The sequence below is a fragment of the Delphinapterus leucas genome, chromosome 2 (assembly GCF_059928025.1).
Source record: "Delphinapterus leucas isolate spDelLeu-1000000601 "Yukka" chromosome 2, BTC_Dleu_Yukka2, whole genome shotgun sequence".
In the NCBI taxonomy this organism is placed as follows: Eukaryota; Metazoa; Chordata; class Mammalia; order Artiodactyla; family Monodontidae; genus Delphinapterus; species Delphinapterus leucas.
The window spans coordinates 3,741,437-3,756,249 of record NC_143130.1 but is presented as its reverse complement, the minus strand read 5'-3'; the positions used below and the strand labels follow the sequence as shown (position 1 = coordinate 3,756,249).

General features: G+C 40.3%; 1 protein-coding gene across 5 annotated transcripts in view; it reads left to right on the top strand.

Moving 5' to 3' along the window:
• The window catches only part of EPC1 (enhancer of polycomb 1), a 95,254-nt gene that overhangs the window by 66,335 nt on the left and 14,106 nt on the right, over nt 1–14,813 (top strand). For all 5 annotated transcript variants that reach the window (XM_022580628.3, XM_089906365.1, XM_022580626.3 and 2 more), the window contains 7 exons: nt 10,123–10,268; nt 10,671–10,877; nt 11,254–11,402; nt 12,310–12,469; nt 13,480–13,656; nt 13,744–13,833; nt 13,918–14,066. In XM_022580628.3, the coding sequence (XP_022436336.1) occupies nt 10,123–10,268; nt 10,671–10,877; nt 11,254–11,402; nt 12,310–12,469; nt 13,480–13,656; nt 13,744–13,833; nt 13,918–14,066 (1,078 nt within the window). The remainder of the gene's footprint in view (nt 1–10,122; nt 10,269–10,670; nt 10,878–11,253; nt 11,403–12,309; nt 12,470–13,479; nt 13,657–13,743; nt 13,834–13,917; nt 14,067–14,813) is intronic.

Sequence of the window (14,813 nt, the reverse complement as noted above, 5' to 3'; positions counted from 1 at the left end):
GGCAACCCAGTATTGGCCTACGGGCTGTAGTCTGCCAACCCCGTCTGTGTTTCTACTAATATTTTTCGTTTTTTCTTTTTTGGCCGAGCTGCGCAGCTTGTGGGATCTTAGTTCCCTAACCAGGGATCGAACCCAGACCCTTGGCAGTGAAAGTGCTGAGTCCTTACCACCTGACTGCCAGAGAATTCCCCTAATTTTTATAAATATAGCATTTTTAATTGGTAACTTGTCTCACTTGGTACCGATAGGCTCTTCATTGGAAATGATCCTTTGATAGCTAATCACATTTGATGATGAACAGCTGAGAGCTTGTAGACTTAGGCAAATATATTTCATTCACTCAGTCCCCACGTAGTGGACAACTTAAACAGATAATTGAAAGGTTACTAAGGTAAAATTGCTACAGCTTTCATTGTGGTCTTGCTGACCTTTATGATCAACAGGTTTTTCCAGGGGCCTGTCTCAACTTTTTCTCAGGACAATATAAATCTGTTTTGTTTTTATTGTTCTTTCTACGGACATAGAGAAACTAGCTTTAACCAGTTTCCAACTTATTAACTACTTTTCTGACTCATTTAACCTCTCTCCAGATGATCTAGTTCCTGTCCTGGATTCTAAGCATTTTTTTTTAACTATTTCTTGAATATGAAGACTAAAAGTAGACATAATGCCTGTATTGACTCTTATCAGTTCTGTATTGGCATTTGATAGTTTTAACTTGTAATGTTTTTTCATCTTTACCTCTGACTTGTACCTAATCTTCCTGACTTCCTTTAGAAAAGAAAGAAATGTTTCCAATTTATTAAAGGCTACTTTGAAGTGAACCAAACAAGCAGCATGTGTTTTCTTGCCCACTCACATGTTTAATAACATGTCAGACACAGACATTCTAAACGATTTTGACCAATATTAGGACCTAAAAATTAGTTCTCTGGAAAATCATCTCAGTGTGAAAGTACCAGAACTGATCCTTCCTCTACACGTGAACTAGAGCCACACTGCATTCCACAGCCACAGGCTGTATTATCTCACGAATACAGGCTTTTAGGTTAAAGCAGCACTGAGCAAGATAAAATTACATTAATCAATTTACATTATCATTACTATCAGAAAAAAAAATTTGAATGCATGTTTTACAAATAGTTGCTTATTGATGACCAAAATTCACAAACCACATTTTATTCGTAGCTCATGGATTAAATTGTGGTCAGAAGAGTCAAAAGGGACTATATTTAAAAAGGAATTGACTTTGCTGACATTGTAATCAAATAATAGTAATAAAATGGGAGCAGAATTGTAAATTATTTTGGGAAAAATTTTTTTGCATCGGCACAAATTTGGAAAGATGTATTACATTGGAATGTTAATAAAGACAGCTAAATTAGTGTTAGCTGCCTTTGGATTTCTTTTAACATTTTGTCTTGGATGATTATAGATTCACAGAACATGTGAAGCCTTGTATAATCACCACCACAATTAAGATAATTGTACCATCACCCCAAGACTCCATCTTGTTGCTCCTTTAAATGCACCCCTAGCCCCTGGCAACCACTAGTCTGTTCTCCATCTCTGTAATTATGTTTGTTGATGAAGGTAACATAGATGGAATCATGCAGTATATATCCTTTTGAGATTGACGTTTTCCTCTTAGCATAGCCTCCTTGACGTTCATCCAAGTTGTTGCATGTATCAGTAGTCCTCCTTTCCTCTTGCTGAGCAGTCTTCTGTGATCCATGTGCACTGCATGTTTCACTGCTCACCCACTGAAAGACATTTGGGTAGTTTCCAGATTTTAACTATTGGTATTTCAAATAAAGCTGCTATGAGTGTTCATGTACAGATTTTTGAGTGAACATAAATTTTTATTTCTCTGGCTTAAATACCTTAAGAGTAGTTGCTGGGTCATACATTTTTAGTTTGACAAGAACGTCTACACTGTATCCCAGAGTGGAGGTACTGTTTTACATTATCAGCAGCAGTGTATGTGTGATCCAGTTTCTCCTGTATCCTTGCCAGCATTTGAGGTTATCACTTTTTAATTTTAGCCATTCTAATAGGTGTGCAGTGATATCTCATTGTACTTTTTTTTTTTTTTTTTTGTGGTATGCGGGCCTCTCACTGTTGTGGCCTCTCCCGTTGTGGAGCACAGGCTCCGGACGCGCAGGCTCAGCAGCCATGGCTCACGGGCCCAGCCGCTCCGCGGCATGTGGGATCTTCCCGGACCAGGGCACGAACCCGTGTCCCCTGCATCGGCAGGCGAACTCTCAACCACTGCGCCACCAGGGAAGCCCTCTCATTGTACTTTAAATTTGTGTTTCTTTAAATGGCTAACATGTTAAACGTCTTCTCATGTGTGTGCCATCTATATATCCTATTTGGTGAAATCATCGCACAGGTCTTTTGCCCATTTTCTAATTAGATTGTTTATTTTAATGTTGAGTTTTGAGGATTTTGTTTTGTTTATATATTCTAGACACACGCCTTTGTCATATGTGATCTGGAAATATTTTCTCCCAGTATATAATTTGTCTTTTCATTCTCTTAACAGATTTTCACAGAGCAGAAGTTTTTAACTTTGATGAGATCCATTTACCAATTTTCCTCTTACAGTTCATGATTTTGGTATCAACTCTAAGAATACTCTTTGTTTTGCCTGGGGTCCAAAGATTTTGTCCTATGACCTGTTCTAGAAGTTTCACAGTTTTACATTTTACATTTTTTTAAAATTTAGTTGTTTTTGGCTGCGTTGGATCTTCGTTTAGTTGCAGTGAGCGGGGGCTACTCTTTGTCTAGTTGCAGCGAGCGGGGGCTACTCTTCGTTGTGGTGCGCAGGCTTCTCACTGGGTGGTTTCTCTTGTTGCGGAGCATGGGCTCTAGGTGCGCGGGCTTCCGTAGTTGCGGCACGTGGGCTCAGTAGTTGTGGCTCGTGGGCTCTAGAGCACAGGCTCAGTAGTTGTGGCTCACGGGCTTAGTTGCTCCTCGGCATGTGGGATCTTCCCGGACCAGGGCTCGAACCCGTGTCCCCTGCATTGGCAGGCGGATTCTTAACCACTGTGCCACCAGGGAAGTCCCTTCCTTTTACGTTTAAGTATGTGATCAATTTGAGTGTGAGGTTTAGGTCACGGTGTTCCCCCTGCCTCCATTCTGGATATCTAATTGTTCCAGCGCCATTTATTGAAAAAGTGATCCCTCCTCCATTGATTGCTTTTGCTTCTTGGCAAGAAATTAATTATGCATGTTGATGAGTCTCTATTTATGGCTTCTGTTCATCCACTATTCCACTGATTTCTGTGTTTATCCCGAGACAGTACCACTGTCCTGATTACTGCAGCTCTATGATAATCCTTAACATCAGGGAGAGTACTTCCTCCTTTATTTTTCTCCTTCAAGATTGTTCTGGGTATTCTAGGGCTTTTCCCTGTAAATATTACAATAAGTTTGTATCTGCAAAGAAACCTGCTGAGGTTTTGATAGAAATTGCACTTAACCCTATAGATCGTTGTAGGGAGAGCTGACATCTTTCCTGTGTTGAGTCTTCCATCCCACGACCACCGTGTGACCCTCCAAGTATTTAGGTCTTCTTTGATTTCTTTTATAAAGTTGACACTTTTTAATTTTCATCATAGAGAGCCATGGTTTTTTAGTACTCTTTTTTAGATTTATACCTGTTTTCTTTGGAACAATTGAAAATGGTATTGCACTTTTGATTTTGGTTTCCACTTTTTCATTGTATACAGAAATGCAGCTTAATTGTATGTTGAGCTTATGTCCTGTGGCCTTAACTGAAATTACATATTAGTTCTTGGAGATGTTTGCAGATTCTTTGGGATTTTCTGAATGGAAAATCATGTCGTAGTCTGCAAATAGAAATGGTTTTGTTTTTCCTTTCCAACCTGTATGTCTTTAATTGCTCTTTCTTGCCTTAGTATAGTGGTTAGAACTTGAATATGATTTTAAAATAAGAATGGTGAGAGCAGACATCCTTGCCTTGTTCCTGATCTTAGAGGGAAGGAATTTAGTCTTTCACCATTAAGTATTATGTCACCTGTAGGGTGGTTTCTTTTTGTAGTTGCTTCTATGAGATTGAGGAAGTTCCCCTGTATTCCTAGGGTACTGGGAGTTTGTATCATGACTGTTGAATTTGTCAAATGCTTTTTCTGCATCAATTGATAAGGCCATGTGATTTTTTTTTTCCTTCTTTAGCCTTTGATATGATAGGTTGATTGGTAGGTTTTCAAATATTGAACCAGCCTTGCATACCTGGAATAAATCCCACTTGGCTGTGGTGTATTATTTTTTTCATACATTGTTGGGTGGGATTTTATCAAGGAGTTTTGCATCTAAATTCATGAAAGATATTGGCCGGTAGTCTTTCGTGTTTGTGTGTGTGCGTTCTGCCTTGTCAGGTTTTGGTATCAGGGTAATACTGGCCTCATAAAACAAGTTGGGAAGTGTTCCCTCTTATTTTCTGGAAGAAATTGTGTAAAATTGATGTTAATTCTTTAAAAATTGGTATTGGCTTTTAGTATACTACAATACACAAGAAAAGACTGTAAATTTCTGCAAAGTTAACATTGAGTCTTGAACGCCAGGTGGTCTGAGAAGTTGCTTATGAAGGGTCCATTGCCTTGAGTTATGTATGTAGACCGGCTCGTTTCAATTCTCATAATTTCTATTTTGTAAAACTCTTAAACTAATTTACACAAACTGCTCCTTGGAGTTTTAAAGATGATAATTAGTATTGCCTAAAAAAGTGATGATAAACACGTTTGAGAATTATTGCCTGTTATATTCTCCTTCCACCCCCAGAGTTACAATGCATATTACTTATAGGCTCTGGGAATCTCACAGTTAAAAAAGAAAGTTTCTTTTAACCCAGCATTTTCAAAATATATTCATTACATGTTATCTGTTAACATTTCATTGAACATTTTTTGGAAAATCTCAACGTTTTTCTTGTCTTTTAACAGGCTTAGGAAAGAGCATAATTTTCTCCTGTCAGAGCTGTAAAGGTTGAAACCTGTATTAAAACCATCATCCCCTTCTTATAGTTCCAAACTGTGGTTACTTTTCTAAACTATTTCAGAGTGCTATTCAACATCTCCTGCTCCACAGGGTCTTAATGCTGTTTCTCTTTTGATTGGTGATCTGGAAGCCTTCTAGATTGTACAGCTAGGACTTCTCCTTTCCTATTCATACTGGCAGAAAGGACAAAAACAGTTCTGACCAGGATAGGCAGGAACAATTCTCTCTCCCCCTTCCCCTTTGCACTCGGGTCTCAAGGTTCTCTCCTGTTAATCCTCAAAGGAAATGTTTTCTTATCAGGCAGTCTTGGTGTATATTTGAATATGTATATATGTGTGTGTATAGATACAGATCTGTGCATTTCCGGTTCTGTCCACTGGTAGAGCCAAGAAGCAAAAAATACTCAGTAGCAATAAGCACACCTAGCACCTATTCCCTGATCTGTTCCCTGCTAAATAGGGCCAAGAATATGCAGAGAAATGGCTGATCCCAGGGCTGGGGCAGGGTAAGTACAAGATAAACCTGGGACATCTTGTTATACCAGAAATTAAGAACTCACAAAATGGCAGAGGCATATCCACTGGCTAATTTGGGGACATTGTAAGCAGTGAACGACTTACAAACATGGAAAAAGTAGGAATTCATTATCACCACACTGGTAATAAGCCGTGCTAAATGGGGGCTTATTACTATTACCAGAAGTGTAGTCTCGCGGTTTTACAGTACAGAATGTCAAGAGCTGAACGGTGCTGTGCGAGAAGACTGCCAGAGAATCATCTTCGCACTAAGTGCGACCGAGATTGAGCCACACAAGAATCGCCAGTGTGTGCTCGCTGTAAGGGGAGGTTCTCATGAGGGTCAGGACATTTCCATGGCCTTAAACTCTCCCCACAAACTGCTCATCAGTTACGGCGGCAGGTGGGGGCGGCAGTTATACGGTGGGGTAATGGGGCAATATCTTGACTGGTGGTCACAGTTATCGCCACTTATGAGAAACAGATGAGCATCATGTGCCTCTAGGTGTGAGACCCTGGGAAGGACTAAGAATAAAGTCGAGTGGTGTGGCAGCTAAGAGAGTATAACCTAATCACAGTGGGGAAAATCCCACAGACACGGTGAGCAACCTGCTAGTAGCAGGAATGGTAATACTCCTGAAACAGACATCATCAGTGTCCTAAAAGACAGCGAAAGGCTGTGGAAATGTTCCAAAGTAAAGGAGGCTAAAGAGACGTCAGGAAAAATAATACCTGATCCCAGAGTGGTCGTGTACTGTAGTGGGAAATGTTATGAATTATTGGATCAGCTGGCAAAAGTGGAATATAGAGTTGATGACTGTAATGTGATTATGTGGAAACACACTCTGAAGTATTTAGCAGGAAAGAGCCATTATGAAGGTAATTTAGCCTCTGGTGGCTCGAAATAGTGTGTGGGGGGTGTGCGGTGTGTGTGTGTGTGTACACATGGAGGGGGAGAGGACACACACATGCAAGTGACAAAGCAAATGGAGTACAATTTTAACAGCAGGTGAATCTGGGTAAAGGATATGCAGGTGTCCCTTGTGCTGTTTTTATTTGGAGGCTTTTATAAGTTTGAATTTATTTATAAATAAAAAGATTTTTAAAAAACAGATCTTTATAGAGCCTCCTTTTGTTTATTACCTCTCAGAACAGATGTATCCTTTCTTTAATAGCCCTGAATCTGAAAGATTACATTTTCTCCTTCCCTTTCCCCATTCTTCTGGTTTTACTTTCTCACAGATAAAATCTATAGCATCAACCAACCGTGCAGATATAGCAGAACTTTATCTACAAAGGACTTCATATGTAGGATTTCAAATCTTTCAGATCTGGGATTCTCTGTTTACTGTCCCCAAGTACATTCTAGAAGTGACTCAGTAGTTTATAAATATAAAGAAGTTGAAGAATTTCATGATCTAGCTAGCCAGTGATCGCTTTTGTCTTCTTTGGTCCAAGCAAGGATGTCAAATACCTACCACCGCACAGTAAATACCACTATTACGATGGTCTTTTCTGCTGCCCAGAATTTATTCCAGGGTCTTTGCAAGTAGCTGTTACCAGTCACGGGGAGCTAGTGCTTGAGCGGAAACCTGTGTGCCCTCCCTGCTGTGGGAGGTTTCTCCTCAGCCTCGAATACTGTGCCTTCTTTTCCATCAGGAGTTCTATTCTGTTCCCAGTCTACGTTTTGTGCCATTTTGGGGACCCAAATCCCCTTTCACTATTTGCTTCCTGTAATTTAAAAATGCTGCTTGGAGTTATGGACATACCTACCTGTGCACACTTAGTATGAGCTGTAATATGGCATTTGTTACATAGACTTTTATATGCATTTCACCTTTACTACTGAACTCTAAGCACAGTGGTTTGTACCACTTTGTATCTCCTTTAAAATAATCTAATCAATTTACGTGTACTGTTGTGTTCTTTTATTAGGTTTATTTTCTATAGAATTTTCTCCTCCATCTCTATAGAATACTGTATTTTGTTTACCCGTATACATATCTGGGTTTATCTCTAGCAGAATGTTTTAAACAGAGTCAGCTTCTGCTGTATATCTCCCATAGTTAACAATTATTGGCTAACTAGGGCTCACTGTAATTGGTAGAACTCAATTAGAAGAGGCAACTCATTTGCCTGTTTCTCTTTAGACCTTGTTTTTTGCACTCAGTAACATGGCCCAGGAAATTTGAAGATATTCCTGTTTCTAGAACCATGATACATATGTTACATCTTTTTTTTTTTTTTTTTTTTTTTTTTTTTTTTTTGCGGTACGCGGGCCTCTCACTGCTGTGGCCTCTCCCGTTGCGGAGCACAGGCTCCGGACGCGCAGGCTCAGCGGCCATGGCTCACGGGCCCAGCCGCTCCGCGGCATGTGGGATCTTCCCGGACCGGGGCACGAACCCGTGTCCCCTGCATCGGCAGGCGGACTCTCAACCACCGCGCCACCAGGGAAGCCCCATATGTTACATCTTTATCAGCTGCAGCCGAGCTGTCAGTTGGACGTTTGGCTGAAGCCAAATTACACTTCAATCATTGGCTGTGGTTTTTTGGTCAAATGAAATCCTAAAGTGAGTTTTTACATGTTAGCTTTTCTCTAGGGTTTTAATATTTTATATCTGAACAAGATTTGGTTCTCCTCATATTTGAAGGTCTTAGATGTGTTTGCATTAACTAAAGAAAAGCTTCTGGCACAGGCAAGAGCAGCCTCTCAGGCACTTGGTAACTTCAGTGGCGAAGACATAGAGCTCCCTAGGGTGGGAATCTTCCTTTCCCATCTCCTTAATTTGTTGGATGTGACTTGTCATTGATGATATAAGGTATGCCAGAAGTATGTGAAGTGTATTTTGATAATGCATAAGTAAGGTGATACTAGGTAGGCTTGTTTAGTTTTTATGAATAATTAAGCTTTGTAAATGTGATTTGCTCTAAAAGAAAAATAAATTTTATAGTGGAGGGTGCCAAAGCAATGTATGAACGAGACCCTAAACACGTATAAAATACACCCTTAAGTAGGCAGAACATTGATAGTTGGGCCCTATCAGTTTGGCTTTCTGGATTATCTGGATCACCACTCTTTAATAGAACTTTCAGTGATGATGGAAATGTTTTTATAATCTGTAGCATCTGGTAACAGCAGTAACCACTAGCCACATGTAATACTTAGCACTTGAAATGTGGCTACTGAATTTTGCATTAAGTTAATTTAAATCTAATTGGTCATACGTGGCTAGTGGTTACTCCACAGATGTGGATTTTTTTGGTTAGGGAGAAAACAACGAGTGTGTTTAATCCAACAGTTGGGTTTTTTTTTTTTTTTTTTTTTTTGCGGTATGCGGGCCTCTCACTGTTGTGGCCTCTCCCGTTGCGGAGCACAGGCTCCGGACGCGCAGGCTCAGCGGCCATGGCTCACGGGCCCAGCTGCTCTGCGGCATGTGGGATCTTCCCGGACCGGGGCACAAACCCGCGTCCCCTGCATCGGCAGGCGGACTCTCAACCACTGCGCCACAGGGAAGCCCATTAATCCAACAGTTTTAAACCACTTGGGAATCTCCAAAATCTCTGTTTACATTGCAACAGCAAACAGAATTAGATGGTGGAAAATCATTGAAGGGCTGATGGTGCAGGAAACATGGGTGCAGAGAGGGTAACTTATAGAGATTTTTATGAAGGATCTGAATATTCATTTATTTTAATTAGGAATGTTACAGAAGTGTGATACAGGTCAAAATGAAGCATAACGTTATAGTTGCACAAATATTCGTTGGGTTCCTATGGGCCAGATACTGTGTCAGTCTTGAAGCAGAGATAGCACATGTGGGGCAGGCAGAGTCCCCCCCCCCCCGTTCCTGTCACAGATGTCACCACGCTGACTGCAGATGTTTTCAGGGTTTTTTCCCACTTGAATAGAGCCAATATCCAAATGCTTTTCAGTAGAGTACTGCGTGCAGAGTTGGTGTACAAGATGAACATGTTTACTGCCTCTGCACTGACGTACAGAGATGGATAAGACACAGTGCTTCCTCTCTGGGAGATCAAGCACATTCGAGTGCTTAACAAATAAGATTGTAAAGTAAAAAGGGGAGTGATCTAGAACAGGCTTTTTTTTAAAAAATTATTTATTTATTTAAATTTGGCTGTGTTGGGTCTTTGTTGCTGTGCGCTGGCTTTCTCTAGTTGTGGCGAGCGGGGCTACTCTCCGTTGCGGTGCACGGGCTTCTCATTGCGGTGGCTTCTCTTGCTGCGGAGCACGGGCTCCAGGCGCGTGGGCTTCAGTAGTTGTGGCATGTGGGCTCAGTAGTTGTGGCGCACGGGCTTAGCTGCTCCGCGGCACGTGGGATCTTCCGCGACCAGGGCTCGAACCCGTGTCCCCTGCATTGGCAGGCGGATTCTTAACCGCTGCGCCACGAGCGAAGTCCCTTCTTTCTTAAACTTAAGTGTGGGAAGCTTAGATTGTTTGTGAGTCTGAAAACACAGTCTTCCAAAACTCTTTCCTGTTTCTTTAGAGATTGTCCAGACACCCGCAAGAGGCTTTGCCCGTGTGTTCACACAGTAAACGGTTGCTTGTGGTTTCTTCTGTCAGCTTTTAGTTTGGATGCTGAGCAGCCCGATTACGATTTGGATTCGGAAGATGAAGTCTTTGTGAATAAACTGAAGAAGAAAATGGACATCTGCCCACTGCAGTTTGAGGAGATGATTGACCGTCTAGAAAAAGGCAGTGGTCAGCAGGTACAGCTTCATTGTATATATATTAAGTGTGTGTATATGTCTATATAAATCTCTCTTCCATATGGAAACAGTGTAATGCTGGGGAGAGGGTAAGCAAGCAGGCTCCGGACAAGCATGAGTTCATGTCTTATCTCTGCCCGTTACTGGCCTGTGTAATATTCAGCATGTTTAAATTTCTCTGTGCCTCTCTTTCCCCATCTGTAAAATAGATGGATAAACATTGCAGGATTGTTGCAAAAATTAAATAATTTATATACAGCATCTAGCTCATGGTCTGACATGTACAAGGTGCTCAGCATGTCTGTTGTTACTGCTGTTGTTTTGATTGTCATTTAAATTTGCAGGTACTTTTGAGCCTTTTATTTGTATTATGTGAAAATGACGTAATGATTTTACATTTAGCCAGTCAGCCTGCAGGAAGCCAAACTACTGCTGAAAGAAGACGATGAGTTAATTAGGGACGTTCACGAGCACTGGGTCAGACGGAGAAGAGACTGCCGAGGGACGGCCCTCATCCCAGCAGTGAAACAAGAGAAGCGGGATGGCTCCAGCACAAATGACCCTTACGTGGCCTTTAGAAGACGCACCGAAAAAATGCAGACTCGAAAAGTAAGAGAACCTGGGGAAATTCTGTAGTAATGTTTTTGATGTAAGAAAATTTATTTATAATTATCAGTATCTCAGTATCTGAAAGCTGTGCTTTAATTTGTGTTTAGACAGACTTTCTATATATTGTAATGAAAAATATTAATTTAAAATGTCAGCCTTAATATTCGTTAGAGTTATTAATGATATATTTTAATGTTAATCCATTAAAAACCATATTCAACATTGATTTCCTGGTAATCCGTGTTCCATTTCAGTGTCTTTAAATTCTAATCTCACCCTTCAAATATATATATTCTTATATATCACTAGCTATACTCAGAATGCCAGTAGTCAGAAATGCTTATTGACATTAAACAAAGCGAATTCACATTTACAGAATCGTAAAAATGATGAAGCCTCTTATGAAAAAATGCTTAAGCTGCGTCGAGATCTGAGTCGGGCTGTTACTATTCTAGAGATGATAAAAAGAAGAGAAAAGAGTAAAAGGGAGCTATTGCACTTAACACTGGAAATTATGGAAAAGAGGTAAAGTATATTTTAATAGCATTAGCAGCGTGGTACCATTAGAATTTTGTGTAGAGTTAATTTATGTCCTAAGCAATTATCTGTAACTCCAGAAATATATTCTTTTAATAATAGAGACTACCGAAATGTGTGCTGTGGTATGCTTTGTATATTTTTACATACGTTCCTCTCTTTATTTTCACTTTTAAAGTGACTGGGTTCAGTAAAATTAAGTTATTAAGTTATGCCAGGTATTTACAGTTTGGAATCATATTCTTTTGCCCTTACTTGAGTTGTGTGCAGGGCTGTGAGGGAGAGAACATTTGTCACTTCTAAAGCTTTTATTTTATTTACTAGATGGCACTGAATTTTTTCTTAACACTTAACTGAGCTTTTTAACAGGGAAGTATAAAAAGGGGAGAGGGCAAGGCCCATAATCTTAACACTCAGGTAATCCTTTAGCAGGGAGCACAGTGCAAACTTCACGCCTCACTGCCCTATTTCGTAGTCCCTATTCCCAAAGAAAACCACTAATCAGTTTGTTGTGATTCATTTCAGAAAAGTTAGCTTTATAGCACAGGCAACTCAAATTAGCAGAAAGTCCCTCCACACCATTTTAGGCATGAATTTCAACATCTCCACCAAATCTTTCACCAAAATTGCTATGTTAAAATTTAAACCTTTGTTTTCTTTCCCACAGTTACCTATTAATGGTGCCAAGATAAAGCTATAAGCCAAAAAGCAAAAGAAAGAAACAGTAGGAATTATGTAATCTTCAGTTTTAATAAGCATTCAGCAAATAGTTTACCTGTAATGTTACCTTAGGTCTAATCAGGATTTATAGTTATAGCTCAGTTAGTTATTAGTCGTCACGAGGATGAGTACTTCCTGAACTAACTTTTTCAACTTCCTTTCTTTGCCATTTCAGGTATAGTCTGGGTGACTACAGTGGCGAGATCGTGTCTGAGGTCATGGCGCAGAGACAGCCCATGAAACCTGCTTACTCCATCCCCGTTGTCCCCCTCACCAACAGCGGCCAGTTCAAACACCAGGAAGCCATGGACGTGAAGGAGTTTAAAGCTAATAAGGTAATAAAAATTTCTGTGGGTGGTAGTAGCTGATAATGTTGAGTGGTATTTTATCACTAGATTCAGAGTGAAAAAGAAAAAATACGTATATAAACTCTACTGTGAAAGCCAGCTTTTGATTTAAGACTGGCCTTTAGATATAGCAGTAGAACTTGTAAAGAGAGATACCTTATAGTTTAATAATTAACTTTTCTTTAAAAACCGTAATGCCATAAACTGCATGAATCTTGGTATAAATGTTTATGTCAGCCGTGATACCTGCCATAATCTTTTTCTTCCTAACAAATATCATTTCAGCCTCTGATCTTTCTTGCCTGTTGCCTGTACCTCAAATTCATACCTCTCCTAGCCTCTGCCCTCACCTGCCATACATATTTCTAACATGCACTGTGTTCGTTGCTCTGTCACTCTTGCCTCTGTGTTTTATTCCCGTGTTGTTTCCCTATATAATGATTTCATATCTTTATCCTCTAAAACTGCTCGCAATTCTCTCTCATTGTTTAGCTAGCAAGTCCTTACTACTCTTTATTTTTTTAATATCTCAGCATTATGGATTTATTTTTCACTGTGTTAACAGTTATCTGAAGTTTGCTTTGTGTATATGTTTCATTATTACTTTCCCAATATTGATTTGTTAATTCTTTAGAATAAAGACTAGACATCCCTTTTTAAAAATGCTCCCCTAGAATTTTCATAGAAAACTAAGAAGCAGATACAGGAGCCAGCAGTAAATACTAATTGTTGTTCAAGGATTTCAGCAGCTGGAGAACTTCTGTTCTCTTCTTTTACTTGATTATGATTATGTTTAGGTTGTAGAAACATATTCCTGTGTTTTCACAGAGACCAACCTCTAAGACTTTACAATAGAAGATGACAAAATGTTAAGGGTCTTGTATCTCTTATGAGTGGGAATGCCTTAATTTTAGCAGTAAACTTATTTTTAAAACTCCCCCCAAACTTTCAGTTTGTTGAACATGGTTTCTAGTGTGTAATTCATGACTGTATTGCAGCAAGATAAGGCCGAGCTTATCCGACCTAAGCGTAAATATGAAAAGAAGCCCAAAGTCTTACCTTCGTCTGCTGCCGCCACTCCTCAGCAGGCCGGCCCCGCCGCGCTGCCTGGCTTCAGCGCTAAAGACCTGAACCAGTATGACTTTCCCAGCTCGGACGAAGAGCCTCTCTCCCAGGTCAGTGTAAGCATTTCGGATTTCTCATGAACACACACGAGGAATGTGGGAAGGCACACGTTCTGACGCACTTCCTTTTATTTAAAGGTTCTGTCTGGCTCTTCGGAAGCTGAGGAAGAGAATGACCCCGATGGTCCTTTTGCTTTCCGTAGGAAGGCAGGCTGTCAGTACTATGCTGTAAGTTTCGGGTTCTCTTTTTAAGTAACAAACTGTTTACCTGGAGCTGACAAAAAAAAAATAATTCAGATTTTTCTTTTTAAGCCTCACTTAGACCAAACTGGCAACTGGCCTTGGACTAGTCCTAGCGACGGAGGATTAGGGGATGTGCGATACCGCTACTGCTTGACCACCCTGACCGTGCCCCAGAGGTGTATCGGATTTGCACGAAGACGGGTTGGCCGCGGTGGAAGGTAAGGCCCTTCTGTGTTCCTAGCAGAGGGATGTTTTAGATGGTGGGCGATGGGATCTAAAGCTTAAAGTGAGGTGGTCCTTCTAAAGAGCTCGTTTTGTTCCTGTCTCCTATTCTTAACTGATTTTTTTGACTGAGATACTTCACCACTTTGTTACCTGTTTCTTATACAACCGTAGCTTTTAATGCATAACTAATGGTTCCCTAATGGATCTGCTTTTCTTCCCAAGATCGAAAGCCTCCGAGATAGATGAAGGCAAGTGTAAATCAGGATTACAAAAAACTGTTTTAGGAGTTCTGAGAGATATTGAGAAAAAGGATTAAATAAGCTAAGAAGTGTCATATAACTGGTACACTGAGTTAACTCGTCAGTGGAAAGGCTCCAGGGCCCATGCAGGACCTGATCTTGACATCAGCTTGCCAGGACGCCTGCCTTTGTTTAGACCTGATAGAGCCCTTCATACTCTGGGTGCCTTTATGTGTGAAGTTGTGTGTGGGAGGGGGGAGGAGTTGCAGAACACATGAAAGCCAAGGAAAAGAAAGGCACTCGTATAATATTAGTGAAAAAAAATTAAAAGGCAAAACAGGTAAATCATCAAGGTGCTTTGAGGAAGAAAGCTAAGGGTATAATTTACAGTCAGTTAATGACTTATACACATTTCTTTCATTTTTGAATCTTTTTTGTTTGTTTGTTTTTTGGGGTTTTTTTTGCGGTATGCGGGCCTCTCACGGTTGTGGCCTCTCCTGT